The 27,061-nt window shown below is 49.3% G+C and overlaps 1 protein-coding gene across 5 annotated transcripts in view; it reads right to left on the reverse strand.

Moving 5' to 3' along the window:
* MAPRE2 (microtubule associated protein RP/EB family member 2) overlaps positions 1 to 27,061 on the reverse strand; it is a 197,254-nt gene that overhangs the window by 3,795 nt on the left and 166,398 nt on the right. For all 5 annotated transcript variants that reach the window (XM_061399611.1, XM_061399609.1, XM_061399610.1 and 2 more), the window contains 2 exons: positions 15,491 to 15,630; positions 7,281 to 7,439 (listed from right to left, as the gene is read on the reverse strand). In XM_061399611.1, the coding sequence (XP_061255595.1) occupies positions 7,281 to 7,439; positions 15,491 to 15,630 (299 nt within the window). The remainder of the gene's footprint in view (positions 1 to 7,280; positions 7,440 to 15,490; positions 15,631 to 27,061) is intronic.

The raw sequence follows: 27,061 nt of genomic DNA on the forward strand, positions 1-27,061 counted from the left end.
TCAAATAATAATCAGCTCTTTGTTACTCAAACAGAGGGAGTGCTGCTGATCAACAAGGCCAACTGCTGCCTCCAGAATGCACAACGCCTTGCAATGCAGTTGGGAGCACCCGCTGGGACACAGACACACTCGTTTTCTCACACTTTGCACACTTCCTTCCTGTCTGGCCCTATTCCCTTTAGCCCAGGACATCTCTCTCAAGATCCAACTCAAATACAGCAGGATCACGTCTACAGACCCCAGAGGCAGGCTTCTCTTTCCTTCTTCCTGCAACGTTTTGCTTATTTTGCCTTGGCTGTAAAACTTTGATTTGTAATCTTGCTTGTCTTAGCCTTGTGGATCCTGAGGCTCCAGAAGTTGGGACAGGGCCTCATCCATTTGTGTCAGACCGCACATGTGTGTACAACTCTTGTGCACATGTGTCAGGAGGAGGACATCAGACAGGATGCCACAACAGATGACCCAGACTATCAGCCGAGGTCACGTGCCACTTATCTTCTGAGAGGCAGCATTAATGTCAAGGTTATAAGCATGGACCTGGAGTTCATAGCCCAGATCCATTATTTACAAGCTGAGTGACTTTGGGTGACTTAACTGCTGGGTGCCTTGGTTTTCTCCTCTGTAAAATGGGCAACAGACCAAAAGTGCCCACAGAGTTTTCAATGGGTGTCATTGATCAGTGAATCAACGGAGTCACTGAATTCGACAGAGGGCTCTGAGTTAGCATAGCTAAAGTGCCTAGAACAGTGTTTGGCACAGAAGTATGAGCTGTGATTTTTTTTTTCTTGAAAGGAGAAAACTCATTGGAATATATTTTAGAAGTAAAAAAGATTTTTTAAAAAGTAATCTTTTCTACAACAGGAAGAGAAAATGATGCCATACTGAAGACTTACGTTCAAATCTAGCACCATCCCCGGCTGGACTGGGGTCAAGATACACATGAAATATTCAGTCTCCCTACAACCACACCTATCATCACACTCAACTCGGCTCCACCTCTGAAGCGTGAAGACCCCAATCCTCCTCTCTGCCCACATCTGCTGTCCTTTGGGACCCCTTGCTCCTTAATCCCTTAACCGCCGTGTCCTTTGACTTCCAAGCCCTGAGCCCTCCTTTACTCCAGGCTCTGCCAGTTCCTCCCCAGGCTGGCCCCGGAGCATGCTCCTCATGCCTCTGTACTCCCCTGCTCTGCACAGATTTAGGGCCTCACGGACAGAGGCACCCTCCCACCCTCCCGGGAGCAGAAGAGCACCCCTGCTGGGATCAGACAGGGAGGAGGAGCCACTGGCCGCCTCCAGTCCGGGAGCAAAGAAGGGAAGTCCTGCTCCTGGGAGGTGGACCAGGGACCCCCGTGTCTGCTCTGCTGCACACTGCTCCCCACGCCTCTCTTACTGCCTTCACCCCAGAACGGGTCACTCCTCTGAGCTTTACATCCATGACTCATGCTTCCATCAGGGTGTACACTGCAGCTCTCTGGGTGTCTGTGTGTGTATCTCTGTGTGTCTGCCTCCACTGTCTGGCTACAAGGCTGACTTGCAGACTCAAGCTGACTCTACTCGACGTCTCCAACTGGACTCGGAGCCTCTGAATCCCTCAGGGGTTAGAGATCTTGTTTGATTCATCACCCTGACTTTAAAGAGTTAGCTGCTTCCATGTCACATCACCCGGACTTCAGCTGGTTTCAAGTGTGCTTCTCTTACACAACTGTTTTTGTGAATGTTAGGCAGATGGTGGGAAGATTGCAGAAATGAGGCTCTATTTGACAGTTTACAGAAAATCCTGTCTGCTCACACCAGGACTGGGAGTCAACTGTGGGATGACAGATTTAATCCCTCAATTGTGGGATGATGGATTTAATCCCGGACTGGAAGTTGGAAGAGGTGGATTCAAGGAACCGTGGGCCTGTTACACCAGTGGCGGGCCCAGAAACCCACTAGCTGGGTTAGGCCCCTCCCCAGGCCTGCTTTCCACACGTGCTGACCAAGGGGGTAGGTGTGGTGTCCTGGCCTAGGCCTCGGGTCTCCAGCTGGCCGAGGGCAGCCCCTCACTCATGGGGCGCCCCTGTGAGGTCACACAGTTCATCGGCAGGAGCCTCGGACCCCAGAGCACTCTTCTTACTGATTAACACGGGTGTAAAGAACAAACGTCCTGCACTACCAAAGGATTGCTAACACCTGGGGTGCAAATGAAGGTGCCCTGAAGGCCTGGCAGGACACACCCATCACACAACACCACAGGGAGCTCCTAGCCCGCTGTGCCATGGAGGCGCTCATGCTCAAAGATGATCTTTCTCTTCTGCCCCATGCAAGAGGGAGGAACTCAAACACACAGGCGAGGAGGCAGCCAGGCGAAACCAAGGTCAAATACATGACTCAAGCACCGGGGCGCCACCTGCTTAATTAAGTCTAACATTTGGATGTCAGTCCATCACCACTTCCTAAATGATTAGCTGTCAGCGGCTGCTTTGGAGTTCCTCATTCTTTCAATGATCAACAGGAGGAGAAGCGAGCCGCAAGTCAGCGCTGGAGGGGGCTCTGGGCTACTGTGGGCGGGAGAGTGGGGGTGGCTCCCACCTTTCTAGATGGAGGCTCATCCGCTGCTCCTACACCAGCGCATCCGGCTGTTCTTTCCTCTGCTTTGTTCGTGCTGTTTCCTCTGCAGAAAAAGCACTCCCCCGTCCTGAGCTCTGCAACTGGTCACATTCCTCATCATCTTTCAACGTCCAACACAAATGTCATCTTCTCTGTGAAGTCCCGGCCTGTCCCTCCAGGCTGTCTTTATGTGCGCCCCACACAAGTTTATTTATGTCTCCATCACCGCATTTATCACAGCCTGACATATTCCAGTCGGCGGTGTCCACGTTCTCTCTCCCTCCCTCTTGCCAGGGCAGCAAGCTCTGCGAAGGGAGGGGCTGTGTCTGCCTTCTACACACCCAATGCTGCGTCCAGTGACAGAAATGCAGGCTGAATCCAAAAGACATGGGCAGAGCTGGGGAGGTAGCTTAAGCCATTCCACCCAAAGTGGCTTCCGGGACAGGACCGCAGGAAACACGCGCCTCTGTATTAGCAGGTGACCCTCTGCTGACAGAAGCGCAGGGCAGCAGCTACGCAAGGACCAAGCCCAGACACCTGTGGCCCCAAGCCAAGTATTAAAGATGATGAGAATCATCAAGACAGGAACTGGACAGCAAGCTGGCCATCTGCTCTGGAAACTTCCCTGAGGTTTCTATGACTGCAAAGTGAACTGCCTCTGTTTACTTTTACACTCCAAACTCATCTGCATGTCTACATCTTCCAAACATGTTCTTCTAGGATCGGCTGGACTATAAGAGTCAAAGACCAGCCAAGGTGAATTAAAGACTGAGGGAGGAGACTTCTCCGCCTGTAGTGCCGACGCAGGGTCCGTCCGTGGTTAACTGCCGAGCAGACCCTCGGCGCGGCCTCGGATTCCTCAGCACCTCTCCCACTTCCAGGAGGAAGGCAACCAGAAATCTCCGCCTCTCGGAGGTGCACAGAAGTCAGGCCAGCAGCGACAGGAATAAAGTGCTGGCATTTTTTTCCCAGACACCATATGCACCATGGCTGCATGTCCAGCCAGAACTGAAGTGTGTGAATGGCCTGAAAACAGGATGCACGGTCAGGGCGAAGCACAGTGGGGGGGAAAGGAGGCTTCTGGAGCTTTCGGGGCGGGTGCAGTATACTGTCACATTCTAAACAAGGGCACCTGGCATATTCCAGCAGATCCTCTACAGAACACTCAGCATAGCCTGAAATATTTCTTTTGGAGCTGTCCAGACCCAGATTTGCATGAGAAGTTATCCTGGAATGAGAAAAATTAAGGCAGCAACTGTGTTTGAAGGTGCTGAGCACATTGTTCCCCAACTGACACCTTTCCTGGGCAAGGGTGGAAGCTTTTTAAAAAAAAAAAAAAAAATTTGTTTCTGGCTGCACTGGGACTTTGCTGCCATGTGCAGGCTCCCTAGTTGAGGTGCACAGGCTGCTTATATTGGCAACTTCTCTTGCTGTGGAGCAGGGGCTCTAGAACACAGGCTCAATAGTTGGATGCACGGGCTTAGTTGCTCTGAGACATGCGGGGTCTTCCCAGATCAGGGATCGAACCCACGTCTCCTGCATTGACAGGTGGATTTCTTTACCACTGAGCCACCAGGGAAGCCCAAGTGGATGCTTTTTAAAGGCTCACCCCCTTAATGGTAGAACCTGGATAAGCTGGGAGGCGGCCACAAAAACAGGATTCGTTATGCTCAGGGAGGGAGGCAAACCTCGGTGGGTCTAGGGTGTCTAGGATGTTCTGTGAACCTCTAGGAAGACAAGCAGGGAGCAGAGCAGGATGACCACTCTCCTGAGCCCCTCACCGTCCACTGCTAGGAAGTGTCATGTGTACACGTGTGTGCAGTAAGGAGAATCCCCTGCAGTGTCCGGGCACACAGCAGTCACCCCTATCTTTCTATATAGAAATCAAAGTTTTAAAAAAAATGGGTCCTGTCACATTTTAAACAAGGACACCTGGCATATTCCAGCTGATCCTCTATGGAACACTCAGCATAGCCTCAAGTGTTTCTTTTGGAGCTGTCCAGACCCAGAGCTGCATGAGAAGTTATCCTGGAATGAGAAAAATGACAGCAGCAACTGGGTTTGAAGGTTTTGCTCTGGTCACCCACACATGTAGTTTGTGTTGTCTATCTTCTAGATTCCCGCGGCCTGGTTACTGCCTCTAAATCTCTTCCTGGACTTCAGATGCTTCCCAGCACACACCCAGCAGCAAGGCCGCCATCTCTCTCTCCTCCCGACCACGTTTCTCCCTCTCTGACAACACCAGAACAACAAAGGTGGGTCTGGCTGCTGCCAGCCAGGAGAAAAGGGACGTTCTCGATGGATGCTGAATTAACAGGAAGCCCAGCGGCTAGAATGATACTTTTGAAGGTGCCAAACAACAAAACGAGATGATGGGAGTTGTTTGAGAAAACCCAGGGAGGACATTGACTAATTCCTGCTTCACATACAGAACACGGGCAACTCGATACTGTCAATTAGACAAAGTCTATCCTGTGTTCCCCTACGTGGTACCGCCTTTACTCTTGCCCTTGCCCACGGCACCCAACACACTGAGAAGTGGGAACACAATCCTTAAGATTTTGGGGCTTTGAGTTAGAGAAACCTGGGTAGTGATGGAGCATATTAAGGGTGGATCACTGGACGAGTAATTTTATATCTGTGATGCAGAGGTAAGTAATAGTACTCACACGACGTAAAAGGATGTGGTGAGAAATGTATTTAGAACATGAATGTAGTATCTAGCACGCGCTAAATGTGCAATGTCAGCTATCACAACTGTTCCTATTTAAAAGGCGTTCCTATTTAAAATATTCCCTGTTTAAAAGGTGGCTCAGGCTTGCAGAAGGGAGGGCATGAACTCAGAGCTCGAGTTCAAAAGCAAATTATGATGCTTATTTGCTTGGGAATGTTCTTTAATCTCTCTGCCGCCTTAGTTTCTCTCATCTGTAAAATGGGATAACACCCATATCTACTTAATTCTCTGGAGAATTAAAGGAGCTGACACATGTAAAGCCCTTGGCTCTTCCCCCTCATATCCCATCCCAAGAGTCTGTGGAAAGGCCTTGCTAATAAACCCATTAGTCCCAATAACTGATGATGTGTTGAAATATTACTTCTTTGCGGGGAGGCAGGGTGTGTGTTCATTGCCTATACTCTGCAGAATGGCTTGCTGAAGCCAGACCTCAGCAAGCTGGTGCTGGTGTGTATGCTGGGGGTTGGTGGTGGTAGAAATGGTCTAACAGAAGCTGAGTGTGTAGTCATGGAGGAAGACACCCCTAAAGTCTCTCCCCTGGGACAAGAGCTCCTGCCCACGGCCAGCCCTCATATCATTAGCTAGGAAGTCTGAGGCTCTGCCAACCCTTCATTTGGAGTTTGCTTGTTGGTGCTCTTACACAAGGACTCCTTCTTAGGACAAGATCTGGCTGGAGGTCAGGAGCAGAAGGCTTTTCCTCCTGTTGGCGGCGTGGTAGGAAGGTTCCATCCTGCAGGATGCCCTGCTCTCATGAGCAGGCACCACCCTGGATGGCAGCACGTGGTTCACTCTGGCTCACGGAACCACAGAGACCTCATCAGGTACTGCCTCAAACAAGCTTGTGAAGACAATAACCACAGTTCATCTAGTGCCTGATGGATGACAAAGCAGTCTATACACACAGAACGTCATGGAAACACCACTCTGGGTGGTGCAGAGACACTGGCAGAAGGACCCCTACCACCCGCCGGGCTCCCGTCGTCCACGGCACGCAGGGGGCCCAGCTCCCCTGCCGCCCACCACACTCAGGGGCCCCAGCTCTTGTACGGTCCACGGCGCCTGGGGGGCCCGGCTCCCCTGTTGTCCACACTGCCTGGGGGGCCTGGCTCCCCAGCCCCGCACAGCGCCCCTGGGGGGCCTGGCTCCCCTGCCGTCCACGCCACCCCGGGGGGCCTGGCTCCCCTCCTGTCCATGCCGCCGCCCTCCAGAAGGCGAAGCCCCAGTGGGCTCCCAGTCCTGCTGGGGGGCTTCTCCCGCCCTGTGTAGGCAGGCGTGGGGTGACCCGCCCTGGGCTCTGCCATTCATCCTGCCCCTTCCCCACCATGTTCCCAAGACTCCCGCTCCTGTGCTGCTTCATATGCCTGCTTCCCATCCCCGGATGGAGCCACCACCTGGGTTCCCCCCTCAGCACATTCACTCATGGGGAGCAACCCCAGGCCTCCCCGCGAAGGAGGCCATCCGGGAGTATCTGCCCACAGAAGGCTGTCCCACGACGCTACTCTGTGCTGGCGATGGGTAACCAAGACAACCAGCCAGGAAGGCAGAACCAGACAGCCGTGGGGCTGACGGGGACGGGAAGAGCATCGTCTACATTACTGTTTCCTTTCACCACGCCCTGCTCCATCATGAAGAAAGAAGAATCTCTACACACACTCTTACTGCTCATTTGCTCCGGGAGCTGAAAACCACTTGAGGCTGCGCAAGCCTGTTTCTCTCAACCCAAGGCCCCGCCCCCCACGACTGGGGACATCCACTCCTCTCTTCTGGGATTTAGGAATGCAAGTCCCCTCGGCAGGGTCAGCGGGTGAGGCTCGTGCTGAACCCTCTGGGAACATTGCGTGCCACGGCCGAGCTCACTGAGCCCCCGGGGCAGTCTCTGAAGGTACAGCCATCACTGTGCCGTGACCAAGAGCATCACTCTAGACCATGAGCATCTGTGCTCTGCTCACACTCACATGTTCATCCGAAGCGTAGAGGACGTCCATTAGTCGCTGCACGAGGTCGTCGTTTTCCTGCCCATGTTCCTGGCACAGGAGCTCAATCTCTCTCAACTTTCCGAAGTAGAAATCCCTTTCTTTTTCCACGCCTTCGAGGGCAAGTTTTAACGAATGTACCTGGCGAGGGTGGGGAAGGTGGAAAAGAAAACCCTCAAAAAATACAGCATTAAGAAATAAGTGACCAAACATGCCTGCGTATAAGGATGCGAAACGTGAAAAGACAGATGTGCAAAAATGACAGATGTGCAACAGTAACGGATGGGCAAGTCCGGGGAGAGAGACAAAGGCTGCTTTTGGAGCCTGAGCCTGGGGCCGGGACCCAACTGCAGCAGCACGACTGTCACTCCTGTCAGCTGAACGTTTATGATAACGTCAGGCCTGGGGATCCTTCGTCAGGAGACAGTTCCACTTGGGCTCCAAGTCAGCTTTCCTTTCCCACTGACATGGGCTGGGGCAAACCATCCCCCCCAACTCGTTGGTCCTCTACAGGGAGGGGGATTAGAGGGCATGGGGAGGGGGTAGCATCAGGGAGCGGCTGTGGCCCCTCCTTTCTTTCTTCACGTCACTTGCACGGAGAGCTGCCCTCAGCTTTGGAGCCCCAGCTCCTGACCCAAACTGGACAAGTGCGTCTGCGGGGAGCCAGGGGCTCGGCTGCACAGGGAAAACCGGGTCAGGCCAGCAGCAGGCTGAGTGGAGCTGCCTCAGCTCCTCTAGGGCTCGCTTTGAGCTCGTCACAGGAAAGGTGATAGTGTGGAAGCCCCATTCTCTCAGCAGAACAGTCCACATTTCCCTTTTTCTCCCTTGGTGCTGGTTCAGGGGCCTCCCAGCTTCTCATACTGGTAAAAGGAAGGGGGCAAGTTATAAGGCTGAGTCCGCCAGAGCCATCACCTGGGCTAAGAAACCCGGAAGGGCGTGCAGACAGACCTGGTCTCAAATTCCAGGCTGCAGGGCCAGCAACCCCACACAGGCCCAAACCATCACCCCTTCCTATTCTCGGAGAAGCCCTCAATTTTTTTTAAACCCTTTGAGCAGTTACACATTTATGCAAAGAACATCTGTAGAAGTAAACTAGGTCTTTCACGGTCCTCCTCAGGTGTAACCTCTCTCTCAGTATATGAAAAATCACCCTTAACAGGTTTCCAAAGATAATATTTGGAGTGGAAATCTCTCTGTTTCTAGTAACGCCAGGCCTTTGCACATGCTATTTAGCTGTCTGGAGTTACTGATTCATTGAAACAGACACTCAGCACATGCAGTGGCCCTCTCCTCATGCACCCGGCAAACCTGAATCCATCCAGCAAGACTCAAGGGTACGGGTCTTCCTCAGAGTTAACCCCACTGACGCCCTCACGCAGCTGCTCACAAAGCAGAGGAGGAGGGACTTCCCTGGTGGGTCCAGTGGCTAACACTCCATGCTCCCAATGCAGGGGGCCAGAGTTCGATCCCTGGTCAGGGAACTAGATCGCAAAGGCTGCAACTAAGAGTTTAAATGCTGCAGCTAAAGATGCTGCACGCGGCAACAAACGCCCAGTGCAGCCAAATAAATAACTAACGAGAACCAAAAAGGCAGTGGAGGATCACCAGCTTCTGGCTATAACTCTTCTTTCTGATAATACTGTGGCATTGTGGCTTGTGCTCAGTCGTGTCCGACTCTTTGTGACCCCATGGACTGTAGCCCGGCAGGCTCCTCTGTCCATGGACATTTGTAAAAACTGAAGACAACCCAGTTGCCTGAATTCCAGAAAAAAAAAGAAAACCCTCTTGACTCTGGCATCCTCCTCCTCAAACGTGACTACAAGTCCATCTCAAGCCTGCACTGGTGTCAGTGGACGGGTCTATGGAGTTCAGGAATCTGCTGACTGCCAGGTCCCCTTCCCCTGGACCAGGCAAGAAAGGGCTCTGGATGTCTCTACCCCATGGAAACCACAGGCTCGTCTGCCTCTTGCCTGGTGTGGTCTGTGCAGTGAATCAAGAGCTGAAGCTCAATAGAAACACCCAGCCCAGGGCGGCCCGTGCAGCTATTCCAGGCGCATCAAGTAATATGTGCAGCTATAAACATTCCCTGGTAAAAACAACAGGAGCTAAATTACCCGGTGAAAGATCAGTTGGCGAAGGGGATGCCATTTTCACAGTCCCACTCCAATGTGTCAGAGCAGGAGCCTGAACGGTAGCGGGGCAAATGCTAGGGATGCAGCCTGGAGGAGAGTCAAGTTCTCTTCTCCCGATTCTCCACCACCCCGGTGTCCATGCACTGCAGATGTGCCCAGCCTTCCTGTCTGAGCCACTGACAGGGTCTGTGAGGGCTAACCAGGCCCACTCTCCTCGCCCCGTGGTCCCCGAGCATGGCAGGGACCCCAGCCCGCAGCCCCTGATTATTTCAGTCATGTCTTTTCCTCCCCTGATTCATCTCTATCACTGACACCGTCTGGCACAGCGGTGCTTTCAGAGCATCATGGGAGACTGCCCACGTCAAGGCACAAGACCAAGTACGTGAGAATTCTTAAAGTCCATGGCACTTGTCACCTTGTCTATTACCACTGCTATTTGCTCTTTGGCTTGGGCACTGTCACTCGGCCCTTCCTTGTCTTCCTGTCCTCAGTTCCAACACAGCGATGCCTGTGTGAGGCTCCCCACCAGCTTCAGGGGGGCACCTTGTAGGCTCTAGGGACAGAAAATGGAGGGAGCACTAACACAGCCTTGGAAGTGCAGCTGAAGGAGGTGCTCAGTAAGCAGTTGGTGAATGAAGGCTCACAAGGTAGGAGGTATCCAACCTTCCCACCGGGGGACAGACGGAGGTACAGGGACAGACGGAGGTATGGGCACAACGCTCCTCCACGTGTGGGCACTGGGGGCAGCCCGGGGGTGAGGCCTCTGAATGGAGGAATTACAGCTGGGGGAAGAAGACCACTGAAACGTACTTCTCTCTATTCTGTCTTCTTGAGAGTGGTGTTATGAATAGAAGGACAGTTCAGTTTCCCTGGTGGCTCAGGGTAAAGAATCCACCTGCCAATGCAGGAAATGTGGGTTTGATCTCTGGGTCGGGAAGATCCCCTAGAGTAGGAAATGGCTACCCACTCCAGTATTCTTGCTTGGGAAATCCTATGGACAGAGGAGGCTGGTGGCTATAGACTATGGAGTTGCAAAAGAGCTAGACACGACTTAGTGACTGAGCATGCATGGTTTAGCTGAAGCACTGCAGAGAGCATGGGCCCTCAGGGCTCTGGGGCTCTGGGTGCGCTCTTGGGAGCCCAGAACCAGCCCCAGGAGAAGAAGTGGGGCTGGTAGGCGCAGGCTGTACAGCCAGAGGGGCAGGTGGGATCCAAGGTTTCCAGGCGGTTCTACTTTGGGTTAGAGGGTTGGGAACCTAGGTGTGGTAGAAGTAGATGATGATGAAGAAGCATAAAATAATAAAGCTATTAAGAGAATCTGAGTTTCTAAGGAGAAAGGTCAAACGGTTCTATGAAGACCTACAATACCTTTTAGAACTAACACCCAAAAAATATGTCCTTTTCATTATACGGGACTGGAATGCAAAAGTAGGAAGTTAAGAAACACCTGGGGTAACAGGCAAATTTGGCCTTGGAAAACGGAATGAAGCAGGGCAAAGGCTAATAGAGTTTTGCCAAGAGAACGCACTGGTCATAGCAAACACCCTCTTCCAACAAAACAAGAGAAGACTCTACAAACGGACATCACCAGATGATCGACACCGAAATCAGACTGATTATATTCTTTGCAGCCAAAGAGGGAGAAGCTCTATACAGTCAGCAAAAACAAGACTGGGAGCTGACTGTGGCTCAGATCATGAACTCCTTATTGCCAAATTCAGACTTAAATTGAAGAAAGTAGGGAAAACCACTGGATCATTCAGATATGACCTAAATCAAATCCCTTATGATTATACAGTGGAAGAGAGAAATAGATTTAAGGGACTAGATCTGATAGATAGAGTGCCTGATGAACTATGGACTGAGGTTCATGACAGGAGACAGGGATCAAGACCATCCCCATGGAAAAGAAATGTAAAAAAGCAAAATGGCTGTCTGGGGAGGCCTTACAAATAGCTGTGAAAAGAAGAGAAGTGAAAAGCAAAGGAGAAAAGGAAAGATATAAGCATCTGAATGCAGAGTTCCAAAGAATAGCAAGGAGAGATAAGAAAGCCTTCCTCAGCAATCAATGCAAAGAAATAGAGGAAAACAACAGAATGGGAAAGACTAGAGATCTCTTCAAGAAAATCAGAGATACCAAGGGAACATTTCATGCAAAGATGGGCTCAATAAAGGACAGAAATGGTATGGACCTAACAGAAGCAGAAGATATTAAGAAGAGGTGGCAAAAATACACAGAAGAACTGTACAAAAAAAGATCTTCACGACCCAGATAATCACGATGGTGTGATCACTCACCTAGAGCCAGACATCCTGGAATGTGAAGTCAAGTGGGCCTTAGAAAGCATCACTACGAACAAAGCTAGTGGAGGTGATGGAATTCCAGTTGAGCTATTTCAAATCCTGAAAGATGATGCTGTGAAAGTGCTGCACTCAATATGCCAACAAATTTGGAAAACTCAGCAGTGACCACAGGACTGGAAAAGGTCAGTTTTCATTCCAATCCCAAAGAAAGACAATGCCAAAGAATGCTCAAACTACTGCACAATTGCACTCATCTCACATGCTAGTAAAGTAATGCTCAAAATTCTCCAAGCCAGGCTTCAGCAATATGTGAACCAAGAACTTCCTGATGTTCAAGCTGGTTTTAGAAAAGGCAGAGGAACCAGAGATCAAATTGCCAACATCTGCTGGATCATGGAAAAAGCAAGAGAGTTCCAGAAAAACATCTATTTCTGCTTTATTGACTATGTCAAAGCCTTTGACTGTGTGGATCACAATAAACTGTGGAAAATTCTGAAAGAGATGGGAATACCAGACCACCTGACCTGCCTCTTGAGAAACCTATATGCAGGTCAGGAAGCCACAGTTAGAACTGGACATGGAACAACAGACTGGTTCCAAATAGGAAAAGGAGTACATCAAGGCTGTATATTGTCACCCTGCTTATTTAACTCAGATGCAGAGTACATCATGAGAAATGCTGGGCTGGAAGAAGCACAAGCTGGAATCAAGATTGCCGGGAGAAATATCAATAACCTCAGATATGCAGATGACACCACCCTTATGGCAGAAAGTGAAGAGGAACTCAAAAGCCTCTTGATGAAAGTGAAAGAGGAGAGTGAAAAAGTTGGCTTAAAGCTCAACATTCAGAAAACTGAGATCATGGCATCTGGTCCTATCACTTCATGGGAAATAGATGGGGAAACAGTGGAAACAGTGTCAGACTTTATTCTTTGGGGGGCTCCAAAATCACTGCAGATGGTGACTGCAGCCATGAAATTAAAAGATGCTTACTCCTTGGAAGGAAGGTTATGACCAACCTAGATAGCATATTCAAAAGCAGAGACAGTACTTTGCCAAGAAAGGTCCATCTAGTCAAGGCTATGGTTTTTCCAGTGGTCATGTATGGATGTGAGAGTTGGACTGTGAAGAAAGCTGAGAGCTGAAGAATTGATGCTTTTGAACTGTGGTGTTGGAGAAGACTCTTGAGAGTCCCTTGGACTGCAAGGAGATCCAACCAGTCCATTCTGAAGGAGATCAGCCCTGGGATTTCTTTGGAAGGAATGATGCTAAAGCTGAAACTCCAGTACTTTGGCCACCTCATGCAAAGAGTTGACTCAATGGAAAAGACTCTGATGCTGGGAGGGATTGGGGGCAGGAGGAGAAGGGGACGACAGAGGATGAGATGGCTGGATGGCATCGCTGACTTGATGGACGTGAGTTTGAGTGAACTCTGGGAGTTGGTGATGGACAGGGAGGCCTGGTGTGCTGCGATTCATAGGGTCGCAAAGAGTTGGACACGACTGAGCGACTGAACTGAACTGAAGGAGAAAGGGGTATAAATCTAAGGTATTACAGACCCACACCTGACCCTCTTCGGTAGAGCCTCAGGCACGTGGCCCCAGACTAATTAGTTCTGGCCTAACCACCTCCTATCCAGGAAGAACTCATTAGGGACATGGTATAAGGGCTCAAACTGAGAATCAGCAGGTAATTCGAACTTTCCACAGTTTCAAAACCAAAGTCCTACTCACCGGATGACTTAAGGTTTTACCTTTTTCATTAAAGTGTTCAGAATTGTAAAGAAACACCCTCGTTAGGCAACTGCTGGCTGTTTAACCAGGTCCTTGTTTGCAAATATACAATTATCTCAAAAACTGTTTCCAGACTCTTGCTGGCTCATCAAGAATCAGATTAATCACCAGGACTGGCCCAGCGAGTGGCTGGGAACAGCCTGAGGACCTGGAATAAAGGTTCCAGCCCCAGCGGTGGGGGTGTGCTTGTATGCTTAATTGCTAAGTTTGTCCAACTCTTTGCGATCCCATGAAATGTAGCCCACCAGGCTTCTCTGTCCATGGGGATTCTCGAGGCTAGAATACTGGAGTGGGTAGCCTATCCCTTCTCCAGGCGCTCTTCCCAACCCAGGAATCAAACTGGGGTCTCCAGCCTTGCAGGCAGATTTTTTACCAGCTGAGCAACCAGGAAAGCCCAGGGGTCGGGGTAGCCGGGATAAAAGACTCTCCTCCCAACTCAGGGCAAGGATGGGTGTTTTCTACACTGGGTTCTGAGCTCCCAGTTGTCATATTACTTTTTTGTTTTGAAGTTTGCAATTAGAGTAAGCTTTTTTTTTTCTTTCTTTCTTTAAATTTGAGGATATACAATACTGTGATGATTTTTGTCCTACATCAACATGAATCAGCCACAGGCATACATGTGTCCCCACCCTCTCCCCACCACTTCCCTCCCAACTCCATCCCTCCAGACTATTAGAGAGCACTGGCTTTGGGTGCCCTCAGTGAGAGTTTGATGTACGTCACAACTTTTAAACTATGCATGCTGTGCTGTGCTAAAGTAGCTTCAGTCATATCCAGCTATTTGAAACCCTATGGACTGAAGCCTGCCAGGCTCCTCTGTCCATGGGATTGTCCAGGCAAGAATACTGGAGTGGGTTGCCATGCCCTCCTCCAGGGGATCTTCCTGACCAAGGGAGTTAACCAGTGTCTCTCCTGCGTTGGCAGGCAGGTTTTTTACCACTAGCGCCACCTGAAAAGCCCCTTAAGCTATGTATACACTTAGGCAAAGTTAGCTATTGTTGGTTAGGAAGCATATGTAAGCTTTCATATTGAATATTTCAAAGACAGCAGAGATAGATTACTGCAATCCCAGGGATATTAGATAAAAAAGAAAAGTCCTAATTCACTGTGGCCTTTCTGATCCCCCCGCTCCTGGGTTCAGTGCTCCTGTCTACTTTCACTCCTGTGGGAAGGGCTCGGTGTTTGGCTTTTGCTGGTGAAACAGCTGGTGGTGTGTGTCTGTCTGTCTGTCTGTCTGTCTGTCGGTTCAGCGAGAGAAGGGAAGTTCTCTGTCTTGCTGCCACTATACGATCAGCATCCAACACAGTGTCTGTCACGTGGAACAGGCTTAACCGATAGTTGCTGAAAGAAAGGAGGAAGGGAGGGAGACCAACCCTTGATGCCTGTAACACAATCTAGACTGGCTCAAAGCACCGTGGCCCAGCCTGGAGCTCCTAACAGCACTGAGGTGTGTGTCTGCGGGGTACGGATGGGGGGTGGTTAGCCTGCCCGCTTGCATTTACCTGAGGCCTTCTCATCTGTCCTCCTGTCTCAATGTATTTTTGTTGTTGGTAGTCGCTCAGTTGTGTCTGATTCTTTGCGACCCTATAGACTGTAGCCTGCCAGGTTCCTCTGTCCATAGGATTTCCCAAGCAAGAATACTGGAGGGGGTTGCCATTTCCTTCTCCAGGGGATCTTCCCGATCCAAGGATTGAATCCACATCCCCTGCTTGGCAGGTGGATTCTTTACCACTGAGCCACCTGGGAAGCTGTTCTCTCAATAGACAGCTGTGAGATTGGTGACTTAACATCTTTTATTGACAACGGGCCACTGATTTTACCCGCCCCACTAGTTCCTTTCATTCTGACTTGACTGAAGCCACTGGTTCCTTCCCCTCTCCTATCCCAGGCCCAGAGAGGTCTTCTCATCTCACCCTCACACCCGTCTCTGCTGCCACAGACTGGGCAGGGGATGCTGAGTTACCTGTTCATTAAGCTGTATGACCTGCGTTTCTAAGTCTTTATCAGATCTGGATGCTGAGCCGCTGGACGAAGCCCTTTTGGCTGATGAGGGACGAGAAGGTGTGGATCCTGGTTTAGATGCTGGACTGGATTTAGCCGCACCTAAAAGTAACCAGAATAAATTATGAGCACTGGCAACATGAGAAATGCTTTTTCGGTAGACAGCAAAACTATGATAACAAAAGGAATTTACTAAAACATATAAGAGATAACTGCCGGCTACCCTTTCCCAGCACAGTGTGTGGATTAAGTTGCACTGGTTGTGTCTGACTCTGTGCGATCCTATGGACGGTAGCCCACCAGGCTCCTCTGTCCATGGGATTTTCCAGGCAAGAATACTGGAGTGGATTGCCACTTCTTTCTCCAGGGTATCTTCCCGACCCAGGGATGGAACCCTCGACTCTTACATCTTCTGCACTGGCAGGTGGGTTCTTTACCACTCATGCCACCTGGGAAATCCTTCCCAGCACAGAAGTAGCACAAACACACTTAGGAAGAGTGCATGTGATAAAATGAGAGAGTCCTGGACAACTTAACCCTTCTGAGCAGTTTTTCCCTCAAGTGACATGAGATTAATGCAGTTGTCCTTTCTTCCTCCAGAGAGATGAGAACAGCAGACACAAAGGGATTTTAACTTCTTTTTTTTTTTTTTAAGAAGGAAAGATTCTCTGATAAGCTCCAAGCATCATCATAATTGAATTTCTAATACCGATCTTATAACAAAGTAATCCCTTAGGAGAAATATCGATGAAAATGTCTATTTTTTCCTCTTTTAAGACCCTAGTTTCAGCCATTAAAAGACTCTAGGAGCCATGACATCTCTGTAGCAATGGGCACTCTTGGTGCCCAAGTCCGGCTTCTAAATGTTATTCTGCAATAAAAGGGCTTCTTGAGATATGGCTGACTCCAGGGGTGGGCCTGGAACATCTTATGTCAAAGAGCAAGGATGTGCTCAAGAATTAAGGTCAAGGAGACAGGGGTCAGACTGAAGGGGCTCCCACCTAGCCACACTCAGACCATTTTGCAAACCAAAAAGAATAATGGCTATAATTGTATTAAAATGCACTGAATAAACAAAAATCTAGTCCACGATGAGGGGAGTAGAGAGGAAGGATCTAAAGATCTTTATAGAACACTGACAGCTAGGAAATTGTTACAGAAATGCTATAGAAAGAAATCACCGTTTTGTAGTACACTTAACTGATCCAGGGAAGTTTCATCAACTGACTCTAAGACACTGAGAGGTTTTTGGAGAAGCAGATAGCAAAACATGTCAAGTCGTTATCCCGTAAGTTGCTTATAATGGGAGAAAGATATGCCTTTACAACAGGGAAGCCTGGGGATTAAGACAGTAACCAAGTTATTCAGCAGCATCACTAATAATGACAGAAACTGGCAAAACTAAAAGACCACAGATGTCCGGCAAGACCTCATCTACCTGAAGCCCAGCTTAAAACAGGCTCTCCCTGTCTAGAAATTGACAGACATAGAAATGGGCTTCCGCAGCCAAAACAGAAGGCACAAGGTGTAAGCAATGAAGTTTACACACTTCACGGGTTTATAAATTCAGAGCCACTGCTGAGGCCCAGCCACGCCCTCTTCCTCTGAACAGCTCAGTCTGGTGCAGGTCCTCCCACTGGCCCAATTCTTCACCGCAGTCCCCCCATCCCCTGGCTCTTGCAGGGCAAGAACTCATCACTCTCTGCTCTGTAAGCTCTGCGCTTAGCACAATACTTGGCAGAACATGTATTTGGTGAAGGAACAACTGTTTAAACAAATACAGGAACAAGTAAATAAAACCTGGTTATATTTCCAACTTTACACTTTATTGGGACCAAGAGGTGAGAAAAAGGCAAGGGGTTATACAGGCAAGCTAACAGCAACAAGTTTCAACCAATCTCCTAATTACAAGTAGCAAACAGGGAAGACTACAAAATTTCTGTCTGTCTGTCTTCAGGTGCCGGAAGTCATCAGCGAGAGGTGCCAAGTCATACACACCCTCAAGAGGCCTTGATGGCAACATACCTTTTAATATACCTGCCTGTTATAAAGGAGAAAAAAAAGAATTTTCTTCTAGAAATACACGGAAATGCCTAATATACTGAAAATCAGAATGCTTAAATTAGGTATGACTGAAGAAGTTTGAGTATGCACACCTTTAGTTACCTGGAAACCTCACTTATGCACAAGACCCTCCCAAGTATAGATAGTGGATGGCCTGCTTTGTGATTCACCAAAGCTGCGAGGAGCCTTCATCTTTGTAGAAGCCCAGATAAAATACTCCTGGACAGTTTCCGTGTCCCACTGACCAGGTTCTCTAACTCCAGGCCAAGTCAACAGGGTAAGGAACACAGCACAGAGAACAGCAGGGAAGGCAGGGCGAGGATGTGTGGGCCTGGCAAAGAGCCTTCTCCAAGGGCGGCCACCAGCCAGTCTCACTGGGGAATCTGCTGTCGACAAATCAAGTCACTGCAGATATTTTCATGAGCTGTGTGTCGTATTTTAATATAAAGAAGGTCTAACAGAAAGTAGCTCAAAGACTGTCCATGACCAACCCCTTTTATTACTAGATACAGACTTACTAAGTGCCTACCATGAGCCCTGTTGCTTCCTGGATGTCTCAGTGGGTGGAGAATTCACCTGCAATTCAGAAGACATAGGAGACCCGGGTTCGATCCCTGGGTCGGGAAGATCCCTGGAGGAGGAAATGGCAACCCACTCCAGTGTTCCTGCCTGGAAAATCCCATGAACAGAGGAGCCTGGCGGGCTACAGTCCATGGGGTTGCAAAGAGTCAGACCCGACTGAGCGACTGAACACAAGAGTGATAAGCCCTGCCCTGGAGGTCCCTGCTCTAGAGGAGCTCATGATCGCACGGGAGTTATCATTTAAGAATGCTCACAGACAGAAAGACAAATAGTCTATGTCATCGCTGACACGTGGAATCTAAAAAGTAAAGCAAATGACTGTATAAATATATTTAAAAAAAAACCAAAAAACCGCCCAGGCATGGCCACTCTCGACATTCTCAGGTACAAGGCTGTGTTCTAGACATGACCACAGAGCGTGCTTGGGCGGCATTCCCTCTGCTGAAACTCCTCCCCCTTCTCCTTTGAGTGACTGAGTATAACATCCTTCAGGTCTCAGCTTAAATGTGGCCGTGCAGGGAGGCGACAGGACCCAAACACCCTCCACACAGCCACCCATCAACTGGAGTGGTATCGAGTGATTTATTTAATGACTGCTTCTCCTATTAGAAGGCTTCCCAGGTGGCGCTAGTGGTGAAGAATCCGCCTGCCAATGCAGGAGATCCTTGGGATGGGAAGATTCCCCTGGAATAGGAAGTGGTACCCCACTCTGGTATTCTTCCCTGGAAAATTTCATGGACAGAGTAGCCCAGTGGGCTACAGTCCATGGGGCTGCAAAGAGTCGGATATGACTCTAAGCGACTGAGCACTCCCATTAGACTTAAACTCCAACAAGGTAGGAGTTGTGTCTGCTTTGTGTTCTCAGGGCCAACCACAATGCCTGATCCGGAGGAGACACTTGATAGTTACACTTTTGTGACTCATGACAGAACTCCTGGGAGAAGCAGGTATCCAGGGCACAGGTCCCAAGGGAAGCTCAAGGATCTGATGGCAACTTCAAAATCACCGACAGCAAGAGCCAGCACTCTCTGAAGGAAACCAAACAAAACCCACCAGCCTCCCAGAGAGAGAATCTCTGACTGGGTTTCAAGGTCACCTTACATCATCACTTAGGTCCTTTAGAAATGGAATCAGGACAGCAGTTCACCTGGGTAAATTCAGTTGGTAAACAGTTAACTCTGAGTAGGGAGGAGCAAGGTGGTTTGTGCTGGGCTGTCCAAGTCTGCCTTGGACATGCCTCTCCTGAAGAGAACAGCCCTGCAGAAGGGGTTTCCCTAGAGGGCGACTGACCACCCCCGCCCTTCCCCTGCCAGGCAGGTGTCCCTCAGCAGGTCAGCACCTGGGATGGGGCTGGTTGCAGGAGCTGAGTGAGATCCATCGGACACACGTTCTTCTACTCCACCTTACCCAGTCTCATGTAAATTTTAAAAGAAAAGCATGAAAGGAATAGAAGCCGGTTGCTTGTAAAACAAGGTTGTGTGTGCTTGCATGCTTAGTTGCTCAGTCGTGTCTGACTCTTTGCAACCCTATTAGACTAGCCGGCCAGGCTCCTCTGTCCATGGGATCTCCCAGCAAGGATATATTTTCGGGACATCACCAAATGCAGCTTGCAAAAAAAACCCTGAAGTGTCTGATAAGAAATTAAAGTAGAAGACGTCAGGGTAAGCCAGAGCCCCATGGAAGACCAAGTTATCAGGGAAGAAAAACTAAAAATAAGCAGAGGGAGCAGGCTGGGAGGGAAATGGGGTCATGGGAGATGCGGGCGGCTCACGGCAGAGGCCAGAGCGGCTGCCGTCACTGGCGCTGTCCCAGTTCCAGCTTCTTCCTGAGGAAACACATCCCTTGCTGCTGACAGAGTCCAACTCGACTGTGGTTCACAGGTCTTAGCACTCAAGTGCCAGCTGTGATTCACAGATCCTGTAAACTGGCACCATGCATGCAGCCTGGAGGTCTCTGAGATGAGAAAGACAATGGCAGTGAGAGTCAGCCTTGGCATCCCCCTGCTGCTGGGCGGGGAGAGGACAGTGGAGAAGAGGGGCTCGGTCCACGCCCCACGCGCTTATACGCGCTACACGGGAGATGGGAGCAAAGCTTCTGCCTCCACAGGCAGGACAAAGCAAAGACGGGAAAACAAATTCGAAAAATGTGAAAAGCTCAATTAAGTAATTAATACTGGAAATTTAAAATTAGAGGGGTTTTGAATTCTGATTTAAGTTGTTTGGAAAGAAACTGATAATAGAAATAAACGTCTGATGGATGAGGATACACCAGTTGACTGTACATTTTCTACCTTCCAGTCAGTAAAGGCAAAGACATGAAAGAACGGGAAGGACGTCGGGAAGATCTTAGTATCTTCAGAGGTTAAAAGTTTTTTTAGAAAACCACACAATTAAAGCTCATTTTCAAAAGAATGTAAACTGAGCTCTTTAAATCCTCGCAGGCTGCAATCTGATATGGACATACTGACCCCTCATGGCTACCACGTGATCAACACACACCAACAGACAGCAAAGGCTAAAATGCTCAAGTTTATAAAGATGAAAACCCAACCTTGTGTTCGCGGTGTCTAAAAACCCAACCTTGTGTTCGCGGTGTCTAAAAACCCAACCTTGTGTTCGCGGTGTCTAATGCTTTCATGGGTTACCTTTTTAGAATAGCAGTAGACGATATCCGGTGTTGTATCGTACTCATTAGACAGTTAAGAACGAGGTTTTTGTTTAAAGTCTTGCTACCTTCTATCGTCTTCTGGGGGTGTACCCAGCTTGTGGGGTGACAGATATTCTTTTCCTGGGCTGCAATAAGGATGCTACCAGAAAACTGTACTGCTATCACTAATATTAAACTTAACACTGATACAGTACTTTTATGTAAGCTAACCTTCATATTCCGTTTTTGTGAAGCGACCCAAGGATGTCCTTGATGGCATCCAATCATGGCTTGAGACACAGGGGTTCTCCAATGCTGCCTTCATGCTTCCTCAAATGCCCCCAAGCCCACTGCTGACTTCGCTTCTGTACCTTCCTGTGCCTCTCTGCTCAGTGATGCTCACGCGGAAAACATTTACATAATAGCTTTTAAAGAGAGTACAGCTACTTCGGCAAGAACACAGATGCAGATTTTTTTTTCTTGCAGCTATCAGACATTTCAATTTTTTTTGATAGTGAGGCTGCATTTGACGATGTCCTGAAAATATAATGAGCGGTAGCCCCGTCTTACAAGAATCATTTTTCCCTCAAGTTTTTCTCTCTCTCCCTAACTTCCCCCCTTCAAAGTAAAAAGGAGTTTCAGAAGTGGAGGAAACTAGACATAAATTCTGTACAAGTCCCTGTAATTCTCTGATTTGACCCACTGGATAGGGACATGATTTACAATGCTAGTCTTTGAGCAGTTGTATCTTAATTAATGCCTTCAGGAGTTGGGGGTATAAATATGATTCTAAGACATTTTAAACCATAGTTGTAAAAAACAAAGAGTGGCCTGATTCACTGTCTTAGTGAAGCCAGAGCATTGCTGTGTCTAAATGTCAGTAATTAGTAGCTTGCTTAACGTTTACAGAAAAATGCTCCACCATTTTAGGCCTATGAGGCCCAATGAATTCATAACTAAGAAGCAAATAAAAGCACTTTATCCTTCTTTATACTTGGCTTTTATTCTCTGTGGCTGGGGCTCTGGTGGAATTTAGAAATTCTTCTCACATAATCTGCCATATTCTTTCTACCAAAATCCTAAACAGAGGAGCTAAAAATATGACGTTAATACTGTTGACAAGAACCACAGAGACAGTAAAGAAACACACAGTCATTCAGGAAGCAACCACTCTCCTGGTTGTCCCCAACTTCTTCCCTACTTTGTGAGCACCGCCCAACACACACACACACACACATCCGCTTCCTTCTCACTTAATTAAAAAGCCCATGGAGGAGGGGTGGGGATGCAATGGGTGCAGGGAGTCAAAAGGTACAAGCTTCCAGTTATAAAATAAATAAGTCCCCGGGATGTAATGTACAGCATTAACTACAGTTATTAATACTACAGTTAATAATACTGTACTGCATATTTGAAAAATGAGAAGGGAATCAAACTGAAAAGTTCTCATCACAAGAGGAAAACAACTTGTAACTCTGTGCAGTGATGGCTGTTAGCTAGGCTACATTTCACAATATGTACATTTCACAATATACACAAACATTGAGTCATTAACGCTGTACATGTGAAACTAATAAAATGTTATATGTCAAATATGCCACAATAAAAACAAACCCAAACCCCACAGAACAACTCAAACATGACCGAAGCTATCTCGAACCTACACTGATTAATCGTTTGTGGATGAACCTGACATCACTTCCTTATCACCCGTTAACTTTGGCAAACAGGTGTTATTGTTTAATGAACCTGGCTAAAATAAATAATTGGGCCACTGCTGGGGGAGATGGTATGGGGTGGGACTGACTGAAAAGAGAGAATTCCCACAGGAAGAGGATCTCTCAGGGCACTAAAATGACACCAGAGCTGTCACACTGCAGAACGACAAGCTCCCGTGCAACCCTGACCGTCGCAAACACAAGATCTAACACTTTCCTTCGAAAATGCCTCTACACCTCCACTTTGTATGTTCTGTAATCTGCTTGGCCCTGAGGGTGGGAAAAAAAAAAAGCACCTCAGTGGCCAATGTTTTGTCCAAATGGAACCTTAATAAGGGTTCTGGGGTGCCCTGGTTCACGAGATCATTGACAGGTTGGTTCTTTTACTCTCCAGTGAGTAGTTCAGAGGCCTCAATGGCTTCTGTCCCACCAGGGCATCCAGTGGCAAAACTGGGCTTTTCCTTTTGGCCACTTTGGTGTCGGCTTCTGAAAGCTGGGTGGCTCCACCTCTAAGCAGCTTGGGGCGGGGTTCCACAGAGCTGAGCTTGAACCATGTCAGTCCTGCAGAAGGAAGACCTGCTAGGAACACCGTGTCCTTCCTCTTGCCCAGGGAGGTGGTGGTGAGGAGCAGGGACGGGGGCCCTACAGCCTTCAGAATAGCCCTGGCCCTGCTGCCAGCTCACTGGCAGGACTTTTGCTGCCACCTGGACTTCTTTCTGTCCTACACAGTCATTAGCAGTCCGTCCTTCCCAGAGCTGGGGAGAGTACCTGGGTTAAGCCGTGGAAAGTTCCTACCCAGGAGCCTGGCATGCAGTAAATCAGCACACCCTGTTATTATTACTCAGCAAATGAGGCCTGATTCAACTAATGACGAGAAAGCACACAGGCTTCCCACTTCTAGATGCCAGCAAGATAAAAACTAAACTGCTGACATGATAAGGAAATGAGACTCATTTTATCTAAAGGAAATCTTTATGAAAATGGGTTTAACCCATAACCCACCACTGGGCTCCCAGGCCTAGGTTTCCCCATTCTGTACTCTGTCTTGAGAATCAGTAGACCAGAGCCCAAGTCTCTGTGCTCCTTCTGAAATCACCCCGATTCATGCATTCCTGTCACAAATATTTACTGAACCCTGACTACGTATCCGGTAAGCTACAGGCACTTGGGATAAAACAGGGAATGAAACACAAAGATGCCGGTCTGTGTGGAATTCACGTTCTAATGGGGGGAATTTGATAACAGACAATAATGTTAATAAATTAGTAAGTGACATGATAAACCACAAAGTAAACACCATGGCAGAGGCAGGGCCAGGCAAGAGTAGGGAGTGCCGGGTGGGGCTGGGAGTGTGGCAGTTCTGAACAGAAACTTCAGAGAAGGCTTGAAGTTCAGGATTATCCATCGTGTAGTCCCCTCCAGTCTCAAGCCCTTGCTCAGACCCAGAGGACCTCCCCGAATCCCTCCAGAAGGACAGGGGTCACAACCCCAGCCCCCTGGGTGGCAGCCCAGTAGGGATGCCACGAGGTGGGATCCACCTTGGGCATGCATGGGGGCAGGGGGGGCTCACTCGGGCTCAAAGCCTCCCTCCTCACCAAAGCCGACGTGTTTGGAACAGCCCCTTGGTTCCAACTTCCAGGATCCCTGGAAGGGACATGCCACTTGCAGGAGTCACCCTGACTTCTTCAAAGCCCCAGTGGGAAAGAGCAAGCTGAGCAAAGACCCGAGACAGGCGAAGTTAGCCTTCCAGACAGCCAGGAACATTCCAGGCGGAGGAAAGACCCAGCCTCACCAGGAACGGAGGGAGTTGGGGTTGCTGCGGGAGGAGGGAGCTCCAGGGATTGGAGGGTGGCCGCCACGGACCTCAGAGGTTACTGGCAGGAGGCCGGCTTTTGTTCTGAGGGAGACCGGCAGCCATGGCACGGTCCTGGGCGTGACGTGGGTCGCAGGCGGCTCTCTCCGCCTGCCAGGTGGACAACAGACTAGCGGGGCTGAGGGTACAGAGGCCAGCTGGGCAGCTACTGCGGCCACCCCTGGTGTGAGTGGTGAGTGCCCAAGATGAGTGTGGCTTTGGGAAAGCGTTCACAACGTGACAGTTTAGAAAACCCTATGATACATCCCAAAGCACCAAACATCTGGCCATTGATCTCAACTTAGGTTTTGCGTTGTTCAGTTCAGTCGCTCAGTCGTGTCCAACTCTTTTCGACCCCATGGACTGCAGCACGCCAGGCCTCCCTGTCCATCACCAACTCCCGGAGTTTACTCAAACGCATGCCCATTGAGTCAGTGATGCCATCCAACCATCCCATCCTCTGTCGTCCCCTTCTCCTCCCGCCTTCATCATTAACAACCAGAAGGTCTTCTGGGATCAACAGCATCTGCTACTGGCTCCAAGGGGAGGGTAGAAGGACGAGGCGGCGGTGACAAGAGCCATGAGTCAGCCAGGGTCCCTCCCGGCCCGCTGCTTGGAGCCATCCCACAGTGTGCTAACCAGCTCTGCCTTGGGAGAACATGCCAGGGGACAATGCCGACAGCCCGGGCCCGAGCCCCAGTGCCCGAGGCCTCCCCGACCAGTGGTCACCGAGAGGGGCGAGTGGCCTGACTCGGCCGGGCATGTCCAGCCAGTGTGAGCATTCACAAGCCGAGTTACTTCTGCCCTGGTTACTGTCCCTGCTGGAGAGGATGTACTTATTTTTAGCCATCATGTGATTCTCCAGTGTTTTCCAGGCTATGCTTGAGTCACTCTGGTTTCGGAGAAATTTTCAGAGCTGGGGGGTGGAAATGCAGGAACGCCTTTTCTTGAAACGGCTTACATAGTAAAGATTCTGACTTTATGTAGTTATTTGAGCATGGTATGTATTTCTTTTGATAAGCTGACTTTTCATATCCCTCACATCCTGGTAGAGAATTCAGTGTGCTTTGCAACGCATAAGGTGTCAAACAATTACTATCTTATTCTAACAAGTTCAAATTCTTGTTTTGAAATTGTTCTCAGAGCAATTTCTCTCTAGAAGTAGAGAAGCTCCCTTACCCCTGTGAAAATAACATGCACCAGCATTCCGATTATAATTGAGGGGAACACTCCCTTGCTTGTTTACTGCAGCAATAAGGAACGCTGGTGGCTGAACGAGCCCAGCAACCCCAGTCAGCCCACTGAGAGTAAAGACGTACGGGCGTCACCATGACATCAGTGTGACATGCACTCCTGGCATACAGCCATCATTTAAGCCAGAAGCTTAGAGACTAAGATGGCCATTCTGGGGAACACAACTACTTATGTTCATCCTTTATGATGTTCAGTCAGAGACCTACTGGCTCCACTGACAAGACCAAGCATTTCAGGTTGTCTTGATGATGGTGGTTAAGTTCCCTGTGCTCCATTAACACTATCTTACTGGGCCTCTCTTGCAAAGACAGAAACAGGCTGAAGCCACAGGGCTGCAGGAGCTCCGGGAGGTGAGAACCAGAGCTGAGCCCCACTCTAATCACCTACTCTCCTCCATTCCAGTTGACTCCCACTCCAGGTTAATCCTAAAGGAAATCAAGCCTGAATTTTCATCGGAAGGGCTGAAGCTGAAGCTTCATTACTTTGGCCACCTGATGTGAAGAGCCAACTCATTGGAAAAGACCCTGATGTTGGGAAAGATTGAGAGCAAGAGGAGAAGGCGGTGACAGAGGATGAGATGGTTGGATGACATCACTGACTCGATGGACATGAGTTTGAGCAAACTCCTAAGGACAGTGAAGGACAGGGAAGCCTGGCAGGCTGCGGTCCATGGGGTCGCAAAGAGTTGGACGTGAATGAACAATGACAACAACCAGTTTTCTGCTTTTACCACCCAATGACCAAGCCAGAAACCTGTGCATCATTTATCCTTGGCTTCCCCTGTCCTTTACGTCTCATATCATATTACCATCAAGTTTTGTTGATTAAACCTCCTTAAAGTCTCTATAACCCACATGGCTGTGACTTCTGTTCAGGCCACCCTCCTCTCCTACATGGTTGGCTGCACCAGCTTCTTGGCTGTTGTACTTAAAACCTTTCAATGACTCCCCAGAATCCTCATAACAAATTGTAAACATCTGTGACTACAGAACTTCAGGCGACTGCCCCACTGTGTTCTTCACCTCCTGGGGTACCCACTCTCTCCGAGAGCACGGGTGGGACCTGTGGCTTGCTTCCAACCAACAGAATATGGGAAAGGTGATGGAATGTCACTCCCATCACATGGAATCCTATAGGATTCTCTCTCTGACTGGCAGGCACCCTAGAGACTCGCCCTCCTGGCCTTGAAGAAGTCGACCTCTACCGCAAGCACCCATGTTGGAGAAGCCCATGGGGTAAGGAATCGCAGGTAGCCTATGGGAACTAGGAGTAGCTGCCAGCAAGGAACTGAAGCCTCAGTCCTGCAGCCTCAGGGAAGCTGCCAACAACACAAGGGAGTTTTCCCCGGTCGAGCCTATGATTAGACCACACCCCAGCAGATGCCTGGATTGCAGCCTGGTGAGAACTGAAGGCAGAG

Source organism: Bos javanicus, chromosome 24, assembly GCF_032452875.1.
Source record: "Bos javanicus breed banteng chromosome 24, ARS-OSU_banteng_1.0, whole genome shotgun sequence".
Classification (NCBI taxonomy): domain Eukaryota; kingdom Metazoa; phylum Chordata; class Mammalia; order Artiodactyla; family Bovidae; genus Bos; species Bos javanicus.